The sequence below is a fragment of the Sinohyriopsis cumingii genome, chromosome 11, assembly GCF_028554795.1.
Source record: "Sinohyriopsis cumingii isolate HCF-2022 chromosome 11, ASM2855479v2, whole genome shotgun sequence".
Lineage (NCBI taxonomy): Eukaryota > Metazoa > Mollusca > Bivalvia > Unionida > Unionidae > Sinohyriopsis > Sinohyriopsis cumingii.
Window position 1 is genome coordinate 74,195,926 of NC_142971.1, and position 20,915 is coordinate 74,216,840.

A 20,915-nucleotide genomic window follows, 5' to 3' on the forward strand; every position below is an offset into this window, starting at 1 on the left:
TAACTATAATTCCAGTGCTTCAGAAAGTTCTAGAACAAATTATATATAGTAGACTACTTATATTTTCTAAGCAGATTTCTTTTCCAAATCCATTGCAACAGGGTTTTAGAAATAATTGCGGTAGTATCACGACAGCGTTCTGTATCAAAGAATCTGTATGCTACTATTTAGATAAAAATACTCCTCTCTATGCTACATTTCTTGATAATGCTAAAGCCTTCAACACAGTTTGGCATAACGGGTTATTCTACAAGTTGTACAGACTTGGCATCAAAGGGAAGACGTGGTGGCGCATCATGAAAGATTCGTTTGAGAGAGTAACAAGCTCTGTTTTATATGCGGGCAAGCTGTCCAAACGCGTCGATATTAGGCAGGGTGTAGGACAGGGCCGTATATTGTCTGCATGGTTCTTTCTTGTAATGATAGATGATTTGATCACGGAATTAGATCACACTTTGCGAGGTCTAAATCTTGTCGATCTCCACCTGCCTTGTGTCTTATTAGCAGATGACACAGCTGTAATGTCTAACTAGCATCATTCAATGCAACAGCTGCTTGATACAATTTACGACTATGCGAAAAGGTGGAGATTAAGACATAATGCAGATAAAAGTTGCACCATCTTGTTTACTAAGAAAAGAACGACTGGTATACCTTCTTTTATGCTCGACAAATCTCCAATTCCGGCAGTCAAAAGTAAGAAGTACGCCGGCATACCTCTAAAATACAACTTAAAACCAAACGACGCGATAAAAGAAGCATGTGATAAAGGCAAACACTTGTTAAACTCTTTATATTTTATTGGTATCAGAGATGGAGGAATGAACCCTCTAACAAGTCTGAAGATTTGGAAAAGAATTATTCTATCTTCGGTCCTATATGCACGTGAACTATGGTCAGGTGTCACAAACTCGAATATAGAAGAACTTGAGTTATGCCAGAGATATGCAGCGCGACGTATGCAAGCTTTCGATAAATATTCGCCTACGGAGGCAACGAGTAGTACCTTAGGACTCTGGTCAATGGAAGCATACATAGATAGGATGAAATTGCTCTTTTTCAACCGATTGTGTAAGGGCGATTGGAATTTTATCTGGAAAAAGATTTTCATTATGCGCCTATGTCAGTATCTGAACAACCCGCTAAAACAGACGGGATTTATACCTGATATTGACAGAATAACTAAAAAATATGGTATGGGAAGTGTTCTTTTAGACTATGCAGAAAGAGTACAAACTGAAGAAAATCTCACCTGGAATCGACATATTATTGATATTATTCAAAACCATGAAGAAACTACCTGGAAAGCAAATATGGAACTAAGGGGTGATTTAATTCACTTCAGAAACAAAACATTCATTTGGACTTAAAACCAAGTAATATATGGTTTCTTGGGCGTAAATTTCCATCCATGTTATGGCCTCTCTCTGAAGTAATGACACTATATATCATGCCTGTTGGTAAAGTTATGGTATGCAAACTCTGTGGAAAAGAGACTGACGACAGAGCGAAACATCTTATTTTAGGCTGCGAAATGCTGCTTGAGGAATGAAACGTTTTCTTTGAGAGAGTGATTGACTCTTTAGAAGTGAGAGACGGGGTTAACTTATTCAATCAAGAAGACGATATATTGTTGGAGACACTTCTTGGAAGCAGGGTTGACTGCATGTCGTCTATTGACGATGACGTATCAGATAGGCTCATGTTGGTGACCGCAAACAGCATAGCTTCATTCTACAATAAATTGTGTGCCCTACTATCAACTAACATGCCCTAACATGATATTAAAAGTAAGTAGTAAATTAACATTAAATATAAACAATTAAAGGCCAAAGTCTTCTTGTCAAATCGGCAAATTTTGTTCTATGACAGCTGTTTGTGTGTGTGTTTATGTATTTGTTTATGTATTTGTTTATGTTTATTTCCAAGAGATTTCTATATGGTTTTCCGCATTTATATATCTCATTTTGTAAATGCATTAGTTGACGATTTATATATTATGATTGCATTCTCGTCTATGATGTGTCTCATAATCTTATGATATGTATAATATGTATCTTAGCAACCTGATATACTCTTTTTGAAGAGGTAACTAAGTCATTTAGACAGTCAGTCATAGATAAATGCATGCACGCACGCATACGCGCAAACAAGTATATATATGCATAAATACATGCGTCATATGAAGAAAAAAACTACATATAGAATTACACTGTTATAAGTTTTTCATTTCATTTTCGTTACTATCTCGAACTTAATGTTAAGCACATAACACTACAGACGTATTAACTTTTCGAAATATTATCATCATCAAGCAACTGTTAAAAGATTAGTGCTTTGCTCCGCCAAATGACTGCAGATTTGCATAATTGCAGGCATTGAGATATTTCGTTTTGTCAACACGGTAGCTGACACAGTATTACTATTGTATTTTTGTCAATTTTCTGTGTTATTTTATGATCTTGTATTATCATGAATTTGTTTATTCTGATGTAATCTCTTTTTTAGAGGAAATAAAGTCAGTCAGTCAGTCAGTCATACATACATACATACATACATACATACATAAACACAAGTACATCCATCAATACATACATAAATACATACATACATTCATACATACATACATACATACATATAGTGTTTCCCATGCACAGCTACAGCACATTTACATATATACATACATAGCCAATAATGAGATAGACAGAATATTGTGAATTTTTTGTACTTGGAATTGTTATAAGATAGCATGTTCAAGTACAAAGTGTTACAAAGTGTGGCAGAACATCTAATTGGGTCATATATATAAATATATATAAATATCATATATATATATATATATATATATATATATATATATATATATATATATATATATATATATATATATATATATATATATATATATATATATATATATATATATGTCTTCCCCAATTGTTTTTGCTTAATTGTGCTAGAATGTTTTCAAAATCTAATTCTGAAAAGTCCACATCCAGGCGACCCTGCACAGCTACAGGGGAACAGCTGCAGAATCACATATCAACAGGTTTCTCTTTGTAGCAATTACAGTTAACTGGATTTCAACAAACTGACATTGATATCTGAAATATGCTAGCCTTCGTGTCCTCCTGTCCAGTAATTGTGTTTCTCATAAAAGCCAAACTGATATCATTTTGTATGGAACGCAAGAGCTGTCTTCAGATGAGAATATTTATTATATGCTGTGCTTTTGTACTTATACGATGGGCAAACTTCTTTACATGCTGTGCATTTGTACTTATATGATGTGCAAACTTCATTATATGCTGTGCTTTTGTACTTATATGATGTGCAAACTTCATTATATGTTGTGCTTTTGTATTTATATGATGTGCAAACTGCATTATATGCTGCACATCTGTACTTACATGATTTGCAAACTTCATTATATGCTGTGCATTTGTACTTATATGATGTACTATATTCATTCTGCAATAGCTGTCACTGATCGTGGTAACCTTTTCTCGATAAAAACAACAAATGACTGGGCATACTACATTTTAAGAAAACTGCAAAGAAATTAAATTTTGTAAAGACAATAATGGTCTGTTATCGATTGGTTGTTTTAACTCATGAGAACCATTTAGCATTCAATTACCTTATTTGAAACATATATTTGCAAGTCTTTGACACTATGAATTTGTAAATAAACATTATTAGATACTTATTGACTAAAGGCGATGACGAATTCGAAATGCAATTAACTAGAAACATCTGCAATACCTTACATAAGCCGAGCAATACATGCACCAATGCATACATCACGACTCTATTTGAAACCCTTAAAATTATTGCAAGTTTTAAAAACAAAAATATTAAAATGCATGCCAAAGATTTCTAAACATTTAAAAGAATGAAAAGTACATCTTGTATATGACGTGAAAGTACATTCGACAAGAATAAACGTACATCCTGTTTATTATTTAAAATCGCATAAGTGGGAGTTGAGGTCAAACATTCCAAAAGAAGTACACGTCCACCTATTTGAGTGGGTGTTGTGCAGCCACAGGTATATAAATGAGAAACATCGATTAAACGAGCAAAGTGTTGCTAAATACGGCTCAAGTTTGGTGAGTAGATTGTTTGTTATATTTGAATTTTTATTTCTTTAAACTACCATAAGATATTGGAACCATTGATGATATATGTAGAATATTATCATATATTTTAAATCGCAAGTATATTGGGTTCATTCTTTTACACCTTAATTGTTTCTGCAATAATAGTTTTTGAATGTAACTTTTAAATTGAATCAGGCAGTTATATATATATATATATATATATATATATATATATATATATATTCATCTCTTTCTCTTTAGTAATTAATACAGAAATTGTAGAATCCATTTTCTCTATGCAAGAGTATTCAATTCTCAGTTGTAAAAAAAAAGTTAAATACAATTGCGTTCCTAACTATGACCTTAAATACTGGAACAGGAATCCTGAGGCACATGCCAATCACAGTTTTGATTGCTCCTAGGCATGTAAATGATTTACACATATAACAAAATGTAACTTGATAATAATACAATCAAATAGTGTTCACCTACTTGGGTACAACCAATTCCATCCAGATCGCATATTTATGTCAACGGCCGAGTACGCCATGCACTCATTCTCACAGTGGTTGTGGTATATCTCTATCTCACATATCTGTACTGTATGTTTCATTGTTATCATTTCATAAGCGAAAACAAACGTTTCACTACGTTACACTATGTGAAGCGTATCTAAGGAATGCAATTATTATTGACATCCGCTGCAAACGTTAACTAAAGCAATGTGCCTCAGCGAGATTAAATCAAAATTCTCGCCAATCAAGTCAGATTTATCATTTAAACAAGACTCCAAAATTCGATCTACTTATATTTTTTAGTTGTAAAAAGTTAATAATATTTCAATAAATATACATCACAAGTTGATGCAAGGCTTCCCATCATTTCGATTTTGAAGCCAAGGATGTCGGTTACATATGCAATACATTACAATCTTTCAAAATATGATGTGTCTCGCTTCATTTACATACATAGATTGGAGCAAAGTGTTAAACGTAATCAGGAATCAGAACAATATATTCCTCATATGAACAAAAAATAGGTCTCGTCTGTTCAAGGCCTCAATTATTGGTTCAACTGATATATAAATGGGAACATCTGCAAATGTTTAGAGCCATATTTTAAATGCAACAAAAGACGAATAACGGAACGAGGCATAAAAGAAAAAAGATGACATTTCTTTCAGTATATTTCAGTTTAATTTCTCTTTAGAGACTTGTTTACCATTAAAAGGACAAAAGGAATTCCATCCACTGAAAATGTCTAAGATCTACATCGATCCGGTAAGTTAAAATCAATATAATGTTAGACACAGGGTCGTTTGAAAGGGTGTACAGCACTTTACCACGTTCCAAACTTTTGTTACAATGAACCAGCTTTATTACCTATTAAATAATTTTTATTTTTCGAAGCGCATCATTTAATGAAAACATTTCTTTTTTCTGTATGGCAGATAAATCATATTACCATATTCACAAATTAGAGTTTTCTAGAAGTTCTTCCCCTTGACGCGATATTGACCGTCTAGAGTACGTTCTTTTATTCGACAAAAGCAGTCACAATTATCAATGTTAAACAAAGCCGACTGCTAACAGGGCTGTTTCTAAAAATCTGAATAGCTAAATTTGTATAAAACAGAAGAAAGACAGGTAATTATGCACGTCAATTTACTTGTGGTCCTAATTAGGAGGATTAGGTATTCAGGTATATGCACTTCGAATAAAATTAGCGGTATAATTGAAGCATGAATCGAAACGTATCTTAAGAACATCACAATTTACAGTACATCAGTGAATATACCGCGGTACGCAATGCCAGGTATTTTATACCTCCTGTCACAAAACGTGTTTGATTTATCATTACAGCCAGTTCCTTTCAAAATTGACGTGAACCTGACGGACCAGAAAAAGTTCATAATCAAAGCACGAGCACTCGCAGGAGTCCAAAGGTAGATGAAGAGCAGACTAAAGTCCCAAATATATTGGGAGCAATTCTAACAATTAACAATTAGCATTTGATACTTACCGTATGAAGAGATTGATTTAAAAAGTTATATATTTACCAAAGGTCCCAAGATCTAAATTAAATTTATACAAAAAGCTTGCAGTAGTTAAATTAGCAGAAACAAAACATAATGGTAGTAATATCATGTCTGATTGGAGACATTATTATTCAGATGTCTTTTGGATGTCTATTTTAAAACAACGATAGAAAATGTATACTACAACGTTGAAAAACAAATAAGATGGTGTCATCAGACAGCAAACAATAAATTACTCTACTGTTATAAACAATGCCAATATTCTGAGGGAAGCTTAAAACAGCGTCAACCAATTTACAAATACTACTGTTGTGACAAAGTTTAACATAACGTTTTGAAATATTTCTTATGTTGATGTGAAGTATTACGTGCTTATCTTTGCATTTTCTCAGTCTACAGTGGCAAACTCTAAGACTAATGAGGTAAATACCTTACAATATAATGAAGGAGACACAGTACAAATTTGTCAATATATATGACGACAATGCGTTCAGCACAAAATGGGCAAGAGATTTGCATGGACGTCTGGACTGAACGAACCTAAAATCTACATGAACTTTAACATTTCAGCTGTAATATTTTTTTAAGACACTTATATGAATTTTGTTTCTAAGAGGAATGTTTTACTTTGAAATTTGATTTTTCAGGTTCACCTTTAATTTCCAAAAGGGGAAACTTTCTTCTCCGGAAAATATCGCATTCCATTTTGATGTCCGTTTCGATAGGCATGTTGTCCACACCAACTACAAGAAGGACGGTGAATGGGGTTCAGAAAAAAGAATTTCTAACTTCCCTTTCTCTGAAACAGAGCAGTTCACCATTGAGTTCCTAGTGGATAACGACATTTTCACGGTAATATACATGTTTGCAAAATTCTAAATTTCTTCTTTATAAACAAACAACCTCTTCTCCTAAATTGTATTAATTATGGTTAGAATTTCATCCTACATAAACTGGAGAAAACTTAATTTCGATCACCTTTAATATCACATAATCGTTTATACTAACTTAAAAATATTTCTCTATCATTTTCTAAGAAGTAAAAACAATATTTATGTAATCGTACAATACACAAGCATACAATGAACACTTTTACGAAGAGTTGCATTTACTATTACTTTAGAGCTTTAATATGTTTCTGTGCTTCAATCCCGTCTTTTGTCAAATCAAAGGTTCGTGTTTTGTTGTTATTGTGTATATATCTGTTTGGATACCAATTTGTGTTTTAGATAGTACAACTCTGTTCTAGGTGTTTAATGGATTCTACCTGAATAACTATTTGAAAATGTCATTTTTTGCAGGTTGAGGTAAATGGTATAGAAATCACTCGGTTTCTTCACCAGTTACCTATACAATTTGTGGATACGCTTGCTGTTGAGGGTGATGTGTTCCTTGCAGAGGTTCAAGTCATGTAATTCTCTAAATAATGGCTGATTTACCTTCACGTTACTTGCAGGTTTTACCAAACACGCTGTATTAACCTCTCTATTTTAATCAGGTCTTGCTCACTGAATACAGTTTTATCTATAATATTTCTTTGATAAAGATATTAGCTTGAATGTTGAAATCAAGAAAAGGACAAAGAATGTGTGCAAAGCCGAACAATACATGAGTGGATTATATCTTTGAGATTATGAGGAAAAATGGAAAATGAACATGTTTTATATGAACAACAGTTCATGAAAGCAAGGACTTTTACCTTACTTTTCTCTTCGAGATGTACGAAAATCTAGGTTAACACTCTGTTGCAATATTTTAACTTGCAAATTATGCTACTCATGTTAATAAACACGTTTGAAAGTGCAGATGAAAACATATTTACCTATCTTTGTCATGGAAGAAACGATCCTTTGAAGCTAAACTGGCTGTAAACTTTATGACTATAATTGTAGTTTTGCTTTCTTTATTGTATTAAAATCTATCTGTATCGCAAAATTAAAGCTTGTTTCTTCAGTTTGTTCCATACTTACTTTGTATTTAACCCTAATTATGTATTTTGTATTTCTCTCTGTTTACCCATTTACATTTTCTATTCAACATTACATTCATATATGTTTCTCTCATTTGCCTATTGCATATCTTGTGGAAATAATGTTATTAATCTAACTTCAATTACTGCACATCTGATACTTTCCACCCTCTTCCAAGGACCCCAAGGGAAAAGTAAATAATAACATTTTCTTAAACGGTTGTAACGTATGGACCACGAGTAGTGTATTTTCACTCAGCTGTTAGTTGAAAAGGTAATCACAACTGAATGAAAAGACATTGAGTTTCTTAATATTCCCACTTAAAGGAAGGGAATAAAAACTTACTTTTTCAGGAATGTTTCCTATCTATATTTATGAGCTGATTATATTTCGTCTCAACAGGGTAATTTATTCTAACAATATAGCAAATCTCGATCTTATTTGTATGGTGTTGCTTATTGTAATACTTCGAGCAAAAGTTTGATAAATTGATTTAAATTATGGAGCTGTAATTGAAGCAAATATTAAAGCGATTTATGTTCAGAATAACGGAAGAAAATAAATCGTTCTGGTCATTAATAGCATTCGTTGCCGATGATGACTAATGATTGTATGGATCGCAAGACACCGTGTACAATATGTTTGGAAGGCCACTGCTGGGGTTGTTGATGTCTAAAGACCTAGCGATTCACAAACGATGGATATCGGTGTGGCTACAGACTGGATCGGTACATACATGTACGAGGCGTTTATAATGCTTTATCACTTTTATCCAAACATATCCCTTTCACACCTATAAAATATTACAGAAAAAAGGGTTAAAACACTCTAAAATAAAAGTCTTACAGTTTCAAGGTAACCTTGCATTTAAATATTTCTGTATGTGGGTGTAAATTACATTTGAATCATTGAGGAATATATAAATAACGTAGATCAAACAATTGGCAATAAACAAGATATGAACATAATAATATTTTGCAATTGCTATGAAAACCACAGAAAACGATTGGCATCATTTTTGCTTTAAAATTGCCAACTCATCGAACTTAACGAACCTTTTTTTACGTACACCAATTTGCAGACAGCAATCCCATTCAATTATTATTCGAGCCCTCCTGACCCATGCGATGGAATATAACTTTTATTATATTCATTACTTTGATTCAATGATGATTTTTGGCATTCATTGTCGAATTACTCTTGTCCCATTAGGAGTAACTAAAGCAGTTTCTAATTTTATTTTCATATTGTTTAACGACGTAGTTTCAAACGCTTAAGTAGTTCGCCAATTATTCATTTTAACAGCAAAACTTCGTAATATGGATTTCATAGAACCGTAAATAGTAGATATATTTTTCATTTAAACAAACCAGTGTACTGCTGACCAAATCGATGTGAAATATTTTTAAATATATGAAATTCCTCTTAATTTAAACATATTTTTGTCAGAACATGATACAATGGAATTTGGCCCAATCTGGAACATCTATATTATTCCTCTTCCTACAGGATTAAAAGATTTTCAAAATATTTCAACATCTCAACACTGTAGAAAAACATATTCAAATCGTAAGTAGAAAAAGGTGGGGGTACTACAACAGGATTCATGCTTAACACAATTTATTGATCGACATGCTGCATATTGATCCCCCGAGAGTGGCGTTTATATCATTTATGAACCAATTCCATGAGAGCAATACATTATAAATGTTTGTCAAATAATAAAATGCGTAAAACAAGTTCTCGAATCATTCCTTTATCTCGTCTTACCAACGATTATGAAAATGCAAGATGATGTCAGGTGACTAGTTGATTATTGTGAAGTATATTGAGAAAATAAAAGCTTTCAGATCACTCTGATGTTAGCATCAATATGTCGTCACAAGCTTTCTAGCTTTATAATTTTTAGGTAGTTGAAGAGACAAGTAATCTTGTTTAAGGAGGCAACAATAACTCAATCGGATGAATTTCTTTTGAAACATCTAGCTATATTGTATTCCTCGAAGTAACTATCCTTTAATCTATCAGTCTATATACATGGACGTGTTGCTTTTGTTCCTCTAACTATATCTGCATTTTACCCTTCATTTTGTCTCAGCTGTTTGTACTAATTACATACAGATTTTATCACTTTCATTTTCGTCTTATGTTTTAATGTGAAACCTAATGTAACACAAAATCAACAGTTTCTGTTCTTTATAAAATAAAACATAATTTGAATAAGCAGCATCTTTGTCTCATGCAAAAATGCAGGTTACGTCCTCTTCTCCGAGCGCGGAGTGTTTAAATAAAATAGCCGATGCCTTATGTTTTGAACAGGGCTCGCCAAATTTACACGCTACCGATGTGCTGCTGATATGCGAAAAGGATGCACTAATCATCTGTATCACGGGTTAAATGTCTGGTCTGTCATACCTACCAGTAATTACCAGTAACCTAGATTCTGCATTGGGTAATGATCGTGTGAGTATGTTAGGAAGGGACCAACGTAAATTTTAATTCGACGTCTGATGAACTGAAATATGCACCAGATAACGTACCATCATCCGATATGTTTTGTTGTGCTTCGGAGGAATATCAACACCTGAAATGATATATAGTGCCGAGATAATTGGACTAAAGTCTCTTGCCCGAACAACACTAACTGGTCTTGTTAGGTTTTAAACCCTCGAACGTTTGACTGGAACGTCTGGCATGCTAACGTTTCGGGCACAGCGAATCCGATAGTCCTGTTTCTCAGTTGAGAGACACGTAACCGATAAAAATTACCATTAAAACAAAATGAAAATAGTAAAGGGAACCCTCACTGCTCTAGTGAAAGCGTTGTAAGATAAAATTACAGCAATACGATTATCACTGGTATTTAGAACGGGACGAGCATTTTACGAAATGTAGGTGAAGTGTCTACAATAATTCCATTAATATGGTATATACGGTAAGGTGAAGGTCAGTGAGACTTAGAGATGGACTGGCGGTTAAATGAATACAAGAAATACACCAATATATGCTCTAAAAGCAAAAAAGAAAATATTACAATCGAGTGAAATTAGCAAGAAAATTTGAAATAATGTAGAAAAATCAAATGCAGTGTTACAGACAAGAAAATATCAAATAAGCTTAAACCGTAAACCATACTTACAATTATGTTACATGGGCAATAAATAGAGCTAACTATAGCTAATAACAAAAATTCAAAAAATAAAATAAGAAAGACAAGTTTGTAAGAATCCAGACTTTAGCTAATAGAAGGTCCACATCTCCAGAATTTAAAAAAAGTAAATTAGGTAAAGAAGAACAAGTGAAATCAAACCAAATCACACGTTACATCGGCTACATATGTATGACCTAAGAGAAAAAAGGAACTTAATTGGTCTCGAAAATAGGCCAGTGTAAGGCAAAGATTTTATGGTTGTACAGCATCAAGCTTAAAGTTTGATAAGATGTTCAAAATGGTAAAGGTGGTTGAGCGTCGGATACGTATCCCAAGGTTAGCGGGTTCGAAACCTGTCCATGCCAGCCTGAGTTGGATGCCTCGATGTGTCTTTGGGAAATACATCTAGTTCCCAATTCGTTTGCATGGCATAGCCAATAAAGTATTAAATTTGGCGTTGAAGCCAGCACAAAACGTTGTAAATGTTCTCTCATTATATTTATAATGAAGTAATTGCGTAATTACCACTACAGGATGTTTTGTCTAGACTATATAAGCAGGTCATGTTTTAGGAACAAATAGGAATATTAACGGATTGTCCGCTGTAATATTGTGTAGGATTTTCAGTGTGGAAAATGATTAAGAAAAGATAATACAATTGGATTATAATTGCCAAAACATTCCTTCTTCAATGGATTCATTGATACATTGTACATCGAAATCGATATGAGGAAATATATGACAACCCTAGTGTTGCCAAATAATAAGAGAAAACTATAAACCCTCTCCTACTAGGGGTGAGGGTAACAAATAATTTGCAAATATGGTATATCACACACTACCTCATCTGCAATCATCCCTTGATCAATTTTACATCTTCACTGCTACCACGTTGTACATGACTGCCCATATATTTAGTCAAATATTATGACCAAAATGTATTATCAAATACCAATCATCTTCCGTGAGTGTGTAAGGGGAATGTTACTTTGTCAAATATTGGATATTGTTATATTACTCAAAACTTCCAATTGCATTTGATTCAATGAGCAAAGTGGCGTATCAAGTCCATGAGATTCGGGGGTGGGTGTGCAATGCCAGTAGGCACCCAAACTGTATGTAAGATATTTTCTGCTGAAACAAAATAAGGTCACAGTTCAAGAACAGTCCTCTCTAGTTTGTAGTGCAGTCACATACGGAAGATATTGTAAAATAGTTGGTATTGACCGCCTGTGGAAAATCCCAATTAGTTTGCTACATCATTAGTCTGGATGATGACAACTAGGCGAAACATCAAAATCTGCAAGACTTAATTACATTATTAATAATAAGTTTTGTTATTATTTATTTTAATTTTTTAAATTAGATTATTTATTGATTTGTTTATATTAAGTGGCACTACATTAACTCTACAGAGAAAGTAAGGAAATAAGACGTACTGATTCTGTTTGCTTCAAAGTACTGTTCTGTTCCTGACATCTTTGTATGTACAAAACTTGCATGGTAGATGAGTTGTATTCCTAGTTTTAAACACGTGCATGAGACATTCATTGTACAATCAAAATAAATGTTTACAGCTTTATGAGATTAATTTTTATTGCTTTATTTCTTTTGGATTTCATGACTAGCTGTGTGTGTGTGTGTGTGTGTGTGTGTGTGTTTGAAGAGATATACCGTTCAAATACTCTTATGGCACGTGTTTAGGTTCGAATAAACAGTAACGAAAGAAATAGTGTAAACATCAAGCTTTGAAACATTTAACAAATAATTTGTTTCTCTGGAAAAGATGTGAAAAAGAAGAAGAAAAAATAAATAAATAAGAACTACGGTTTTAAGAATCAAATCCAAAGACAATCCAAAATTAATCCACGAATCAAATTTTCTAAGTCCTATTAATGAATCGTTCTTATGAATTGAAGCTCGAGATCAGATGAAGAATCCAAAATGAAAGGCGATGATGTATTCTGTAGTCAGTATGGCGTGTGTCTTCTACAGATCTTTTGTATTCCACAGTCAATAATATTCCGATGTTTGAATTTCAGAATAAAGATCAAACTAATTTCTGGAAAATATCAAATTTCTAGTAAACAAAATTACATTATTTTGACATATAATGAAATTAAAAAATTTAGAAAGATTTTAAAATTTACAAACAATTAAATTCAATCAAATATAAATTAAATCAAATATACAAAGCAATACCCTTGCAGATGTATCACTATCATGAAATATTCAAGTGGTAATATCGTATAAGAAGAAATATTTAACATTCTATCAATTCGGAAGGTCGATTATCTTAAGTTTATAGATTTTGCTTTGCAGGTTTTGAGGCTTTATTCCCTTATTTTCGTGTCTATGAATAAATACATGTCCCACATACAAAAAACATAATATCATTAATTTCTATCTTTAATTTGTATTATTTGGCACGATTTTGCTAACCTCTTAACAAGGTCATACCTTGCTCCTTTATATGTCAGGCAAAATTATACAATATGGGTCTAACTTGCCCTTTTATATATGTAAGGGCAAGCTATATATATATATATATATATATATATATATATATATATATATATATATATATATATATATATATATATATATATATATATATATATATATATATATATATATATATATATGTGAGGTCTAGGATTACATTGGCATGCCTTGCCGTTTTATATATGTCAGGCCCAGGATAACATGGGCTTTACCTTGCCACTTTATATATACTGTTTATTTGTAATTTCGAACTGAATGCATGGTAAAGATACATGCTGGTTTGGTTGTATGCCTTGGCATGGACGCGTTCCACAGGAAATAAAATACCAAGTATGTCACCTGATTGGACTTTAATTTATCTATTTTGTAAAAGGAATTGAATTTTGGTAGTCGCTTCATAATAATCAGTAAAACATATTTGTACATGAGTGATGATATTATCGATCAGAAATGTTAGTATCGATGAGCACTCTAGATAAGCAAGGGCTAAAGTTGTACAGAAGTAAATAATGATAATAAAAACGATGGTTGTGAGAAGAAGAAAAACATACTTGGTTTGCCTATTTGTTTCTCTTTAGGAAAAGGAAATGGCCTGATTCATTCGTCATCTATTCCATTCAAAAATAAATGAATATGGACATGGACGGATTGTACAATTAAAAAGGCTGAATAACATTTTAATAAGATTGTATTGAATTACAAACAATATATATATGTAAGCATGAGGCTGCTTAGATGTAAATAATAATAATAATAATAATAATAATAATAATCAGCGATGATTCCGGCAAGAAGTCGAAGAAGAAATATTTGGTTTGGTTGCTCGTTTGTCTTTAGAAAAAAGGAAATGGCCTGAATCGTTCGTCATCCATTCCATAACAAAGCAAAACAATGCGGACATTAAAGGATTGTACAATTAAAAGGTATAATAACATGTTCATGAGATTGTATTTGAATTACAAATTATACTGTTAGCTAAGGTGATTTATAAGCATTTGATGAAATTGTGCACCAGACCATACGCAAACATTTAACACTATTCACACGTGATCATTATAAGCCATATTCGTCGTATGATTGTACCACAAACCTTCTCCATTAGTTGTCATCCATTTAACGTGGTCTGTAATGGTCGTATGTAATATATAATAATATGTAATTTTCATCATCGAATTTAGTTCATACACAAAGACATTAACATTTTCCTATACCTATTCAACGCCAACAAGGTTTTTGGCATCAAGTTACTGTTTTAATCACGGTAGATAAGTTAGACTTTGAGAAAGTTTTAGAGGAAGGTTTTTGGCCAAATTTTGTATGGGCAAGAGAATGGTATGACGATTATGGTGATAAGGACACCAAGCAGTACTGGCGTAAATAAATAAAGGAGCAGTAAGTAAAATACGTATATTATGGTAAATTGCTATATAGTCTTTGCAATACTTGTGTTGAAAATCTATTTTTCGTTAAGTCAACTAATGTCTAGTCATACATTTCGTTTGTTGACGTGGAACGTAAAAGGAGTCATGTACGGGTCACCTTACTTGTATTCTTTGCTAAATGAGGTAGATGTTGCTGTACTTACTGAGTATTGGCTTCTCCCGGAGCAGCTCAATTTCCTAGATAATATACATCCAGATTTTAAATCATTCGCACGCCCTGACAAAAGGCTAGCAGTAATTTCGAAGAAAGGCTAAGGCATACTGGGTTCGGGGGAATAGCAATCCTTTATAGGAAATCATTCCGCGTTAATTCCTTGTCGAGCGCTGGCAGTGACAGAGTTTTAGGGATAGAGGTAAAATGTAACGAAAGACTTAAATATTTTATATTCGGGGCACTTTTGCCATCAACCAATTTTCCTATTGAAAGGTACTCCGAAACAATAGAAGAACTAAAGGATCAGTTTGATATTTTATGCAAACAAGGCATTCCCGTACTTGCCGGAGACTTCAGTGATCAGCTAAGTTCACTGTTTAGCTCAAAAGCAAATTGTCGAACATCAAACGCTAGAGGCACTATTCTGGAAAAGTTTCTGAGCGATAGGCATTTAATATCTGTTAATAGTCAATCCATTTGTGAAGGGCCAGATTTTCCTTTTTTCTCAACCGATGGCAAATCAAAATCTTTGATAGACCATATACTATTGCAAAAAGGTAAATTCGGTTTAGTGGTTAAGGCAGAAATAATAGATGATCATCCTTTGAACATTTCAGATCATCTTCCTGTAAAAACAGAGTTGAACCCTTAGGACATAAGGCAACAATGGCTGACGAGCATATCATTCATTCCATACATTGGAAGAAGGCCTCAGCAGAACAAATAAATAGATATAAGGAAGCAACACGCAATGAATTGTTAGCGCAAATGCATAAAGCAGAGCTAGCGACGAATGTCGATATTGAAATTATTATTCAAGACACGGTAAAGATTTTACATGAAGCAGCTTCTAGGTTTCTCCCCATAAAGAGGTTTTGCCCATACGCTAACCCCTATTGGAAACTATTAAACGTAAAAAAGTTTCACACGGAAATGCGGCTGAAACGCAGGGTATGGATTTCTAATGGTAGGCCAAGAGGCTGGGAATATATATCATATGCGAACTATAAGAAAGCGAAGAAATTGTTTGCAAAAGAATTATTGAAAGCTAAAGAAATATACGATAGAGAACAATTTAGTGAGCTTGAAAAGGCTGCAGAGCTCGATATTTCTACTTTCTGTAAGTTTATACGGAATAAAAGAAATAAACGCGATTACATTCACGAAATCGAATCAAACGGAAAAATTGTACGCGATCACAACTTTATTAGAGAGTTATGGGCAAATCATTTTTCCAGTTTATCACTGCCTGACAATACTTATCTGTACGATGAAAATCATTACCAGAAGGTCTTAGCAGAGGTCAGAAAACAAACTAAAGAAACCTATTCACACTTTGATGAACTTGTTGATAAAATCCCCACTAGAGAAGAAATCAGTAGTGCAAGTAGCTCTCTCAATAAAGATAAGGTATGTGGCCACGACGGTATTGTTGCTGAGCATTTACTGTTTGCGGATCCTCCAAGCAGTGTACAATTACTTGAAATTATATTCACAAAAGTGTACGAGGCCGAGAAGTACCCGTGCCACTTTAAACAAGGTTTGGTTATACCAATATTCAAAGGAGGGGGAAAGAACAAATTAGATATGAATAATTACCGCGATATAACTATAATTCCAGTGCTTCAGAAAGTTCTAGAACAAATTATATATAGTAGACTACTTATATTTTCTAAGCAGATTTCTTTTCCAAATCCATTGCAACAGGGTTTTAGAAATAATTGCGGTAGTATAAAATACTCCTGTCTATGCTACATTTCTTGATAATGCTAAAGCCTTCAACACAGTTTGGCATAACGGGTTATTCTACAAGTTGTACAGACTTGGCATCAAAGGGAAGACGTGGTGGCGCATCATGAAAGATTCGTTTGAGAGAGTAACAAGCTCTGTTTTATATGCGGGCAAGCTGTCCAAACGCGTCGATATTAGGCAGGGTGTAGGACAGGGCCGTATCTTGTCTGCATGGTTCTTTCTTGTAATGATAGATGATTTGATCACGGAATTAGATCACACTTTGCGAGGTCTAAATCTTGTCGATCTCCACCTGCCTTGTGTCTTATTAGCAGATGACACAACTGTAATGTCTAACTAGCATCATTCAATGCAACAGCTGCTTGATACAATTTACGACTATGCGAAAAGGTGGAGATTAAGATATAATGCAGATAAAAGTTGCACCATCTTGTTTACTAACAAAAGAACGACTGGTATACCTTCTTTTATGCTCGACAAATCTCCAATTCCGGCAGTCAAAAGTAAGAAGTATGCCGGCATACCTCTAAAATACAACTTAAAACTAAACGACGCGATAAAAGAAGCATGTGATAAAGGCAAACACTTGTTAAACTCTTTATATTTTATTGGTATCAGAGATGGAGGAATGAACCCTCTAACAAGTCTGAAGATTTGGAAAAGAATTAGTCTACCTTCGGTCCTATATGGATGTGAACTATGGTCAGGTATCACAAACTCGAATATAGAAGAACTTGAGTTATGCCAGAGATATGCAGCGCGACGTATGCAAGCTTTCGATAAATATTCGCCTACGGAGGCAACGAGTAGTACCTTAGGACTCTGGTCAATGGAAGCATACATAGATAGGATGAAATTGCTCTTTTTCAACCGATTGTGTAAGGGCGATTGGAATTTTATCTGGATAAAGATTTTCATTATGCGCCTATGTCAGTATCTGAACAACCCGCTAAAACAGACGGGATTTATACCTGATATTGACAGAATAACTAAAAAATATGGTATGGGAAGTGTTCTTTTAGACTATGCAGAAAGAGTACAAACTGAAGAAAATCTCACCTGGAATCGACATATTATTGATATTATTCAAAACCATGAAGAAACTACCTGGAAAGCAAATATGGAACTAAGGGGTGATTTAATTCACTTCAGAAACATTCATTTGGACTTAAAACCAAGTAATATATGGTTTCTTGGGCGTAAATTTCCATCCATGTTATGGCCTCTCTCTGAAGTAATGAAACTATATATCATGCCTGTTGGTAAAGTTATGGTATGCAAACTCTGTGGAAAAGAGACTGACGACAGAGCGAAACATCTTATTTTAGGCTGCGAAATGCTGCTTGAGGAACGAAACGTTTTCTTTGAGAGAGTGATTGACTCTTTAGAAGTGAGAGACGGGGTTAACTTATTCAATCAAGAAGACGATATATTGTTGGAGACACTTCTTGGAAGCAGGGTTGACTGCATGTCGTCTATTGACGATGACGTATCAGATAGGCTCATGTTGGTGACCGCAAACAGCATAGCTTCATTCTACAATTAATTGTGTGCCCTACTATCAACTAACATGCCCTAACATGATATTAAAAGTAAGTAGTAAATTAACATTAAATATAAACAATTAAAGGCCAAAGTCTTCTTGTCAAATCGGCAAATTTTGTTCTATGACAGCTGTTTGTGTGTGTGTTTATGTATTTGTTTATGTTTATTTCCAAGAGATTTCTATATGGTTTTCCGCATTTATATATCTCATTTTGTAAATGCATTAGTTGACGATTTATATATTATGATTGCGTTCTTGTCTATGATGTGTCTCATAATCTTATGATATGTATAATATGTATCTTAGCAACCTGATATACTCTTTTTGAAGAGGTAACTAAGTCATTTAGACAGTCAGTCATAGATAAATGCATGCACGCACGCATACGCGCAAACAAGTATATATATGCATAAATACATGCGTCATATGAAGAAAAAAAACTACATATAGAATTACACTGTTATAAGTTTTTCATTTCATTTTCGTTACTATCTCGAACTTAATGTTAAGCACATAACACTATAGACGTATTAACTTTTCGAAATATTATCATCATCAAGCAACTGTTAAAAGATTAGTGCTTTGCTCCGCCAAATGACTGCAGATTTGCATAATTGCAGGCATTGAGATATTTCGTTTTGTCAACACGGTAGCTGACACAGTATTACTATTGCATTTTTGTCAATTTTCTGTGTTATTTTATGATCTTGTATTATCATGAATTTGTTTATTCTGATGTAATCTCTTTTTTAGAGGAAATAAAGTCAGTCAGTCAATCAGTCATACATACATACATACATACATACATAAACACAAGTACATCCATACATACATACATAAATACATACATACATTCATACATACATACATACATACATACATACATACATACATACATACATACATACATATAGTGTTTCCCATGCACAGCTACAGCACATTTACATATATACATACATAGCCAATAATGATATAGACAGAATATTGTGAATTTCTTGTACTTGGAATTGTTATAAGATAGCATGTTCAAGTACAAAGTGTTACAAAGTGTGGCAGAACATGTAATTGGGTCATATATATAAATATCATATATATCTATCTATCTATATATATATATATATATATATATATATATATATATATATATATATATATATATATATATATATATATATATATATATATATATATATACATGTATTCCCCAATTGTTTTTGCTTAATTGTGCTAAAATGTTTTCAAAATCTAATTCTGAAAAGTCCACATCCAGGTGACCCTGCACAGCTACAGGGGAACAGCTGCAGAATCACATATCAACAGGTTTCTCTTTGTAGCAATTACAGTTAACTGGATTTCAACAAACTGACATTGATATCTGAAATATGCTAGCCTTCGTGTCCTCCTGTCCAGTAATTGTGTTTCTCATAAAAGCCAAACTGATATCATTTTGTATGGAACGCAAGAGCTGTCTTCAGATGAGAATATTTATTATATGCTGTGCTTTTGTACTTATACGATGGGCAAACTTCTTTACATGCTGTGCTTTTGTACTTATATGATGTGCAAACTTCATTATATGCTGTGCTTTTGTACTTATATGATGTGCAAACTGCATTATATGCTGTGCATCTGTACTTATGATTTGCAAACTTCATTATATGCTGTGCATTTGTACTTATATGCTGTGCAAACTTCATTATATGCTGTGCATTTGTACTTATATTCATTCTGCAATAGCTGTCACTGATCGTGGTAACCTTTTTTCGATAAAAACAACAAATGACTGGGCATACTACATTTTAAGAAAACTGCAAAGAAATTAAATTTTGTAAAGACTATAATGGCCTGTTATCGATTGGTTGTTTTAACTCATGAGAACCATTTAGCATTCAATTACCTTATTTGAAACATATATTTGCAAGTCTTTGACACTATGAATTTATAAATAAACATTATTAGATACTTATTGACGAAAGGCGATGACGAATTCGAAATGCAATTAACTAGAAACATCTGCAATACCTTACATAAGCCGAGCAATACATGCACCAATGCATACATCACGACTCTATTTGAAACCCTTAAAATTATTGCAAGTTTTGAAAACAAAAATATTAAAATGCATGCCAAAGATTTCTAAACATTTAAAAGAATGAAAAGTACATCTTGTATATGACGTGAAAGTACATTCGACAAGAATAAACGTACATCCTGTTTATTATTTAAAATCGCATAAGTGGGAGTTGAGGTCAAA

General features: G+C 33.2%; 1 protein-coding gene across 1 annotated transcript; it reads left to right on the forward strand.

The window, feature by feature from the left end:
* The first annotated feature begins 4,098 nt into the window (after positions 1-4,098).
* Positions 4,099-7,556, forward strand: LOC149788747 (galectin-9-like). The gene is made up of 5 exons (XM_089973546.1): positions 4,099-4,112; positions 5,313-5,383; positions 5,966-6,048; positions 6,789-6,993; positions 7,443-7,556. Exons 2-5 carry the CDS (start codon positions 5,360-5,362, stop codon positions 7,554-7,556), a joined length of 426 nt encoding a protein of 141 aa, XP_089829672.1. The 5' UTR covers positions 4,099-4,112; positions 5,313-5,359.
* The last annotated feature ends 13,359 nt before the right edge of the window (positions 7,557-20,915 follow it).

Bases quoted from the DNA above. Each gene is read 5' to 3' on its own strand.
- LOC149788747 (XM_089973546.1), top strand. From the start codon at position 5,360: ATGTCTAAGATCTACATCGATCCG. The intron at 5,384-5,965 runs GTAAGTTAAAAT...TTATCATTACAG, and splicing joins CTAAGATCTACATCGATCCG to CCAGTTCCTTTCAAAATTGA. The intron at 6,049-6,788 runs GTAGATGAAGAG...TTGATTTTTCAG, and splicing joins GCACTCGCAGGAGTCCAAAG to GTTCACCTTTAATTTCCAAA.